This window comes from Bison bison, unplaced genomic scaffold, assembly GCF_000754665.1.
Source record: "Bison bison bison isolate TAMUID 2011002044 unplaced genomic scaffold, Bison_UMD1.0 scf7180017849657, whole genome shotgun sequence".
Taxonomy (NCBI): Eukaryota; Metazoa; Chordata; class Mammalia; order Artiodactyla; family Bovidae; genus Bison; species Bison bison.
The window spans coordinates 55,148-63,799 of record NW_011480230.1 but is presented as its reverse complement, the minus strand read 5'-3'; the positions used below and the strand labels follow the sequence as shown (position 1 = coordinate 63,799).

At 48.0% G+C, this 8,652-nt stretch overlaps 2 protein-coding genes across 2 annotated transcripts in view; both read left to right on the top strand.

Annotated features, from left to right (window-relative positions):
- Window positions 1-6,309, top strand: part of SIGLECL1 (SIGLEC family like 1) — a gene marked incomplete at its 5' end in the record, with an annotated part of 21,091 nt that extends 14,782 nt beyond the window's left edge. The window contains one exon of the mRNA XM_010847587.1: window positions 6,059-6,309. Coding sequence (XP_010845889.1) covers window positions 6,059-6,309 — 251 coding nt within the window. The remainder of the gene's footprint in view (window positions 1-6,058) is intronic.
- A 368-nt stretch (window positions 6,310-6,677) lies between these two features.
- The window catches only part of IGLON5 (IgLON family member 5), a 27,861-nt gene continuing 25,886 nt past the window's right edge, over window positions 6,678-8,652 (top strand). Inside the window, exons 1-2 of the mRNA XM_010847579.1 lie at window positions 6,678-6,996; window positions 7,327-7,429. Of these exons, the coding sequence (XP_010845881.1) occupies window positions 6,678-6,996; window positions 7,327-7,429 (422 nt within the window). The remainder of the gene's footprint in view (window positions 6,997-7,326; window positions 7,430-8,652) is intronic.

The following is an 8,652-nucleotide window of genomic DNA, read 5'->3' as shown; positions in this document are numbered from 1 at the left end:
ACTCCTTTCCCTATTTGGAACCAGTCTGTTGGTCCATGTCCAGTTCTAACTGTTGCTTCTTGACCTACATACAGATTTCTCAGGAGGCAGGTCAGGTGGTCTGGTATTTCCATCTCTTTCAGAATTTTCCACAGTTTGTTGTGATCCACACAGTCAAAGGCTTTGGCATAGTCAATAAAGCAAAAGTAGATATTTTTCTGGAACTCTCTTGCTTTTTCTATGATCAAGCAGATGTTGGCAATTTGATCTCTGGTTCTTCTGCCTTCTCTAAATCCAGCTTGAATATCTGGAGGTTCTCGGTTCACATGCTGTTGAAGCCTGGCTTGGAGAATTTTGTGCATTACTTTGCTAGCGTGTGAGATGAGTGCAATTGTGCAGTAGTTTGAACATTCTTTGGCATTACCTTTGTGATTGGAATAAAAACTGACCTTTTCCAGTCCTGTGGCCACTGCTGACCTTTCCAAATTTGCTGGCATATTGAGTGCAGCACTTTTATAGCATCATCTTTTAGGATTTGAAATAGTGCAGCTGGAATTCCATCACCTCCACTAGCTTTGTTCCTAGTGATGCGTCCTAAGGTCCACTTGACTTCACAGTCCAGGATGTCTGGCTCTAGGTGAGTGATCACACCATCGTGGTTATCTGGGTCATGAAGATCTTTTTTTGTATGGTTCTTCTTCTGTGTATTCTTGCCACCTCTTCTTAATATCATCTGCTTCTGTTAGGTCTATGTAATTTCTGTCCTTTATTGTGCTCATCTTTGCATGGAAAGTTCCCTTGGTATCTCTGATTTTGTTGAAGAGATCTCTAGCCTTTCCAGGAGGGTAGAGAGCAGGCAACTGTGGGGTTCTGCCTGAGACATTCCCCTAAAAGAGGTGAATATATGCAGGTGCTGAAGTCTGAAAATGGAGACTTTTTTGTGCTTGTGGGGATCCAAGAAGGCTCCCAGGAGGAAGTTACATGGGCAGAGAGGAGAGTTGCAGGAGGATGCCATGAGAAGGGAAGCGGCCCAAGGAAACACCCAGAGGTGGGGCTGTATGGACTAGGTGTGCTGTATATATAGACATAGCTCTTGGGCTGGCAAAGTGTGACGGGAAGGTGGGCAGCAGAGAAAGGGCAAGTGCAAGCTCAAGTCACGGACAGCCTGAATGCAAGGCAAGGGAGTTTGGAATTTATCTTGCCAGTCATAGGAATGTCTTTTATGGCTGAAATATCTCTTAAATACACCCCATCCTCTCCATCCCCTGTAGGCACAGGGCCAGTTTAGCTCACATCATCATTCTCTTGAGCTATTACTTTGTCCTCAGTGAAGACCAGAGAGACCTTTTTTTTTTTTTGCCTGCTCCCAGGAGTTCCTTATTTACTTGTTTATTTTTGGCTGCCCTGAGTCTTTGCTGCTGTGAGCAAACTTTCTCTAGTTGCAGCGAGCGGGGGCTACTCTTCGTTGTGGTGCGAAGGCTTCTCACTGTAGTGACTTCTCTTGTTATGGAGTACAGGCGTTGGGAACACGGGCCCTAGAATGCAGGCTCAGTAGTTGGGGAATACAGGCTTACTTGCTCCAAGGCATGTGAAATCTTCCCAGACCAGGAATCGAACCCATGTCCCCTGCTCTGGCAGGTGAATTCCCTACCAGGGAAGTCCCCAGAGAGACCTTTATAGTAATAACTCCCTTACCTGCCCCCTACTCCACGGTTCAAAACTTTTCCGTGATTTCCATGACTTCCGCATAGACTTGGGAAAAAGCCCAAGCTCTTCAGCCTGGGCTGTGAGACCCTTTAAAGGGCTAAGGGACAGGGAGTGAAGACTAGAGGAAAGAAAAGAAAGCGGACGTGGTCTTGGGACTCCACAGAGAGTCACGGGGGCCCTTCCCTGTCCCTGTCCTTGAAGCTGCCCAGCCTCTGGTCCCCTGAGGCCCCTAACACAATGGACAAAACTCAAGGATGATTGCAGATTTGCGAGACCCTAGTAAACTGTGCATTTATACTGCTGCCCCTCTCCTCATTCATTCCAGATCCTGCCCTCCGGGAGGTGTGGGCCTGAGGCCAAAATTTGGCAGCATGTTAGGTCCTGAACCTCTCCTGTCCATGCCATCCTGTTGGTGTTGATGGTACCACCACTGTTATGGCTGGGTAAGTGGAATGAGAGGCAGGGTGGGGGTGTTTGAGAAAGCCCAGGAAGGGCTGGGGTGGGTGTGGGCAGGGGGTGGTGGAAGCTGGGCTGGACTGGGGTAAGGTGAAGAGGTGAGGACCTAAATAATTAACTGCATAATAAATCATACATAACAGACATCTTCCATGTGCATATGCTGGGGTTGCCACTGTGACTCACCACGTGTTCCATTTTCTCTACCCTGACGAATTATAATCCCCAATTCACAGGTGAGGAAACAGGCTTTGAGAGACTAAGCAACTGGCCCCAAGTCACTAGAAATTTAACTAATGGAGCGTCCACATTTGCTGACTCCTAGTTCCTTTTTTTTTTTTATTTTTGCCATGCAGCATGTGGAACCTTATTTCCCTGACCAGGGATTGAACCAGCACCCCCGGCACAGACTCTTAACCACTGGACCACCACGGAAGTCCTGCCTACTTTCATTTTAATGGTGTGCCCCAGTAACTCTAGAACCCAAATGAGAAATGTATCCACATCTGTTCTGTCAACATCATCAGCTGTTTGGTGGGTGTCATTAAGTCTAATCTTAGAGGAGAGGAAAGCATGGCGGCCCAGTGGGTCAAGATCCCCTGACCTGGAGACTGGACTTTGCAAGTAGAAAGCCTGGGTCCAGGCCTGAGGCTTCTATTTTATAACCTCAGGCAGGGCCCTTACTCTCTCTGGAGCCTCAGTTTCCTCATATGTCTAGGGGAGTAGTAAAACTAATATAAGTGAAGTTGTTCAGTTGCGTCCGACTCTGCGACCCCATGGACTGTAGCCTACCAGACTCCTTCATCCATGGGTTTTTCCAGGAAAGAATACTGGAGTGGGGTGCCATTTCCTTCTCCAGGAGATCTTCCCGGCCCAGGAACTGAACCCAGGTCTCCTGCATTGTAGGCAGATGCTTTACCATCTGAGCCACCAGGGAAGTCTAGAATGGCTTAAACTGATTCCTGTGAAGGTATTTTGAAATCTATAAAAACTTACACAGAGGGACTTGCCTGGCGGTCCAGTGGTTAGGACTTTAGGCTCCCACTGCAGGGGTCATGGGTTCGATCCCTGGTCCAGGAACTAAGATCCCACAAGCCACACACACACAAAAAACAGCAGCCAAAAAAAAAAAACAGAGAAACTTACACAGGTTGGCATTACTACCATCATTTTAGATGTCATTACTAGAAGTGGTCTCAAGAACCGTGATGTTTACCAGTCCATCCATTTTGTACATGACAGAGCAGTCACCTAGGAAACAGAGAAGAAAGGAGAAGAAGTAATTGTTCAGAGAGTCAATGGCTACATTATAGCCTGCAATTATGACTACAGAGGAGTGCCACGTGCCTCTGTAGCTAATGTCTTTAATTCTCACAATGTTGCAGCATTTGGTATTATTTTACCCTCTTTTCTAATCAAGAAACCAAGATATTGAAATGATGCGATGTGACCAAGGATACGAGATACAGTTGCTACCAAAAAGAAGAGAAATTTTAAACACAGCAGACTAGATTGGGATGGTACAAGATCCCCAAGACCACCCTCAGGCTCAATAACTCACAAGGTCTTGCAGAATTCAGCATAACTGTTATATTCATGGTTACAGCTTATTATAGCAAAAGGACAGAGATTAAAATCAGAGGTGGGGACTTCCCTGGCTAAGAGTGGCTGAGAGTCTGAGCTTCTTTTTCAGGGAGCGAGAGTTTGATCCCTGGTCAGGGAACTAGGATCCCACATGTCAAGCAGCCAAAAAAAAAAAAAACAAAACCCTAATTAAAAAAATATAAAAATCGGCAGAGGGCAGGATGTAGGACGGACCAGGAGCCAGCTTCCAGTTGTCTTCTCCTTGTTGTTCCAAGTGTGGCAACAAGCAGGCTATTTCCAAGCAGGGAAACACTGAGACTTTGTGTCCAGGGGTTTTACTGGGGCTCAGCATGTAAGCATGGCTGACCATCCCCTTGGCTGACCTTCATCTCCAGCCCCGCCAGAGGTCAAATTGATTCTGCATAGCCCAAGGCTCCCTTGTAAATCACTCTGTTAGCATAACTGTCTGGTGTGGCCCCAGGCCCCAAGTAAACCAAGACACTGGTCATCACCAGACAGAACATTACCAGAGCTCAGCGCTTTCCTCGCAGAAGCTGGGCAAGAGCCAAGCCTTCCTAGGATAAGATTGATCCTTTAATGCACAGGTAGGAAACTAGAAGGGTTTCCCAGGTGGCGCTAGTGGTAAAAAATCTGCCTGCCAATGCAGGAGACATGGGTTTGATCCCTGGATGGAGGAGATCCCCTGGAGGAGGGCATGGCAACCCACTCCAGTATCCTTGCCTGGGAAATCCCATGAACAGAGGAGACTGGTGGGCTACAGTCCATGGGGTCGCAAAGAGCTGGACACGACTAAAGCAACTTAGCACGCACAGGATACCAGTGGATGGTGAAGTTGCTCAGCTGTGTCCAACTCTTTGCGATCCCATGTCCATGGGATTCTCCAGGCAAGAATACTGGAGTGGGTTGCCGTTTCCTTCCCCAGAACTAGTGGATGAGATGAGTCTATTTTTCAACTTGAATCTCTCCACACAGGGTTAATTTCTCACATGTCATTGGAAGTCGAGAAGATATCGGTGGAAGAGAGCTGGTGCTCTGCCATCTCTTGCATATTTGAATTTCCTGAAGAATCCCCAAGCAGCTCCACGACCCTGGGCGCCCCGCTCAGTAAAAGTATCAGCTCCTCTGTAGCTACAAATCAATGCAGTGCTGCCCTCGATAATAACACCCAGGACACACCTCACACTGTTTGGAATCTTGAAGAGCCAGAATGTACCCACCTGATCCACAGCATACTCAAAAGAGATAATAGGACATATTCACTCTGTGCCAATCTAGGAGGACGCAGGAGTGCTTTCCTGAGGGACAGTATCGAACTCTTGGTCTCAGGTGAAATTCAGTCTCATGCAGTGGATGGCTTAGAAAGAAGGAACTCCAGACTGCGCTCTGGTTAGTGTGTGGTTTTGTTTCACCTGGTGCCGGGCTTTACAAAACCGTGGGTATTTCATTCTTACAACCATAATACAACGTGACAGACACAACTGATAAGACCTTCTGCTCCCCAAATAGGAATGGCAAAACGGGGGTTAGTGACTTGCCCATAGCATCTAGCCAGTAAGAGTTGGAGGCATAAATTATCATAGATCATCATGGAAGGTGCAGAGCCTAAGGGGAGAGATGGATTGGCCAGGAGGAGACAGAGTAGGAGCTGACCCGAAAAAATCTAGGCTGGGAGACAGGTAGAGAATCATGTTGTTGTTGCTCAGTTGCTAAGTTGTGTCCGAGTCTTTGCAACCCCATAGACTACAGCACGCTGGGCTCTTCTCAGAGACAATGTAGATTCTCAGAAAATTCGCTCATCCTTAGTCTTGAAAAGTCAGGGTTCTGGTTCAAACTCTGCCACCTGAAGCAACTCTCTTCAGTTTGCTCACCTAGACACTGAGGTGTGCCCCTTCCGTGTAGAGAAGGGAAATAAACTTATGAAAAGCCACCCAGTAATCACAACCCCAGCTTCTAGGGGGTTGTCAGATTAGGGGAACAGAACTAAATCAGCTTCCCTGGTGGCCCAGATAGTAAAGAATCTGCCCGCAATGCAGGAGACCTGGGTTCGACCCTTAGTTCGGGAAGATCCCCAGGAGAAGGGAATGGCTATCCACTCCAGTATTCTTGCCTGGGAAATCCCAGAGGAGCCTGGCAGGCTACGGTCCATGGAGGTGGCAAGGAGTCAGACACGACTCAGCAACTTTCACTTTTCACCACATCGGCTAATGGGTAGGAAAGCGCTTGGCCACCTGGAACACTGCACATCACTGAGGTGTCCACGAGGGCCCCTTGTCTCCAAGTTTGGGGTCCAACCTGTCTCTCTCTCCTCCAGATCTGACCCAGAAACCAGAGCTCCACGTCCCAGGGACTCCGGCAGCTGGGGGATCTGCGACCTTGGTCTGTAGCTTCAAAGGCACCTGCAAAGAAACCAAAGCCCTCTTCGTCTCCTGGAAAGGGCCTAACGTGTCCACCGGCACAGACCGCAGCGGCTCCAGCAACTCCTCCTCCCCGCCCTCCTCCTCCCTTGTGCTGCGCTTCACCCTGAAACCTGAGGACCGCCAACCACCCTCAGACGCCATCTGAACTTCTCCCCGGCTCACCTGCCCGGAAGTAGCATGGTCAGGCTCCAGGTGGCCTGTGAGTGCTGGTGGGCGAGGGACGATTCAGAGTCTGGGAGGGACGCGGACCCAAGAGAAAGACGCGAGTCCCGGGCTGGGGGACAGGAGCGGTGTGGGGAGCACTCACACCTCCTCCTAGCTTCTGGGGCTGTAAGGCCAGAGTAAGCGCTGAGCTCGGGTGTGAAGCGGATGAGGAAAGAGGATCAAAGGGGAACTATTCTGAGTTGCAGCCCCTCGGGGCTTCCTGGGCTTCCAGAAAGCCTTTCTGGAGCCCCATGGGAGTCACAGACAAGGAGAGGGCTGAGTCCTGGAGGAGGCGGAGACGGAGTCACGATGCACGCCGACTCCCTGCCCTCCTTCCCCGCAGCACCGGCCAGGCTGCTCTACTTTTCTTGTTCCTTGGAGAAGACTCTGCAGTGCAGCTGTTCCTTCCGTGGGAGCCCCATGCCCTCCGTGCGGTGGTTGATGGGAGGTGATCCTGTGGATCTGAACAGCATGCATAAGAACTTCCAGGTGACATCCAACATAGCTGCCCCTTGGGCCAACAGCACCATCAGCCTCCTCGGGGAGCCAGAAATAGTCAGGGGCCTCCACTGTGAGGGGCGGAACCAACACGGAATCCATACCTCAAGCATCTTCCTGATACCGCCTGGTAAGTGTGCAGCAGTCTGGTGACTGGGCTAGAACGACAACACGTGGACCAGAACGAGGTCGGGTACGGGACTTCTCTGGTGGCTCAGATGGTAAAGAATCTGCCCAGGTTCGATTCCCGGGTCGGGAAGGTCCCCTGGAGAAGGAAATGGCAACCCACTCCAGTATTCTTGCCTGGAGAATCCCATGGACAGAGGAGCCTGGGGGCTACAGTCCATGGGGTCGCAAAGAGTCAGACACAACTGAACTTTTTTCACAGAGCCAGCGGAAAGAGTAAGGCTCAGCCCTTAGCGGTAGGAGAAAAATTGCTCTCACTTCTCTTTGATTCCAGATAAGAATTCAGTTTCTAATGCGCTGCTGAAAGGGCTGACCCAGGGCGTTGTGTATGGATCCATTGCGACAGTACTCTTCCTCTTCTTCCTTGTCCTCCTTGTGTGAGTATCAAATTAAAACCCACCAGCAAGCTCTCCCCAAAGTCTGCTATGTTTACTTATGTAAGTGTGCTTTACAGTAAAGCACATTTGTAGTACTTGTAGTACCACTTTACTACATGTAAAGCACTACATTTACTTTATTTCCTTCCTTATGATTCTTTCAGCTTCATCTTCCCTCTTGATACAGACTCTTACATCAGCCATCTTCTTTTCCTGTTTTCCATTTAAAGGCTATAAATTTCCCTCTATGCATGACTTTAGTTGCATCTCACAAATTTTAATATAAAGTCTTTTATTATAATTTAGTTAAATACCTCTAATTTCTGTTAAGATTTTTTTCACCCATGAGGTTTTTTTTTTTAAAGACACACCAGTATTTTCTAAATCCTCTTTTCTTTAGTTCTATTGAAATCCAGTAAGTTCAAAGAATATGCTATGCATGCTTTTAGTTCTTTATTGCTTTGTGGCAGAATTTTTGCTTAGTGTTTATAAATAAATATTCCATGTGGACTTGAATAGAATATGCATTCTACACTTGTTGAATGCAGCATTTATATAAATACAATATATTGTACAGGTATATATCCGTATGGGCTTCCCAGGTGGCTCAGTGGTAAAGAATCTGCCTGCAATGCAGGAGACGTGGGTTTGATCCCTGGGTCGGGAAGATCCCCTGGAGAAGGAAATGGCAACCACTCCAATATTCTTGCCTGGGAAATCCCATGGACAGAGGAGCCTGGTGGGCTACAGTCCATGGGGTCACAAAAGAGTCAGACACGACTGAGCAACTAAATGATAATTATATTTATATGTGTGTGTGTGTGTGTGTGCTGAGGCAAGCCACAAATATCAGAAAGCAAACTAAAGACAGGTGGGCATAAAAAAATTCTGATGGTCATAAGGCAACCAAACATGTTAAATATAAAATGCTGATGCTGAATATAAAAGTTAATTTTTGGGAACTCTGGGGTTTTCATGTTGTTGTTCAGTGGCTAAATCATGTCCAGCTCTTTTCGATGCTATCTAACCATCTCATCCTCTGCTGCCCCTTTCTCCTTTTGCTTTCAATTTTTCCCAGCACCAGGGTCTTTTCCAGTGAGTTGGCTCTTCGGGTCAGGTGGCCTAACTATTGAAGCCTCAGCTTCAGCATTTCAGTCCTTCCAAGGAATAGTCAGGCTTGATTACCCTTAGGATTGACTGGTTCGATCTCCTTGCAGTCCGAG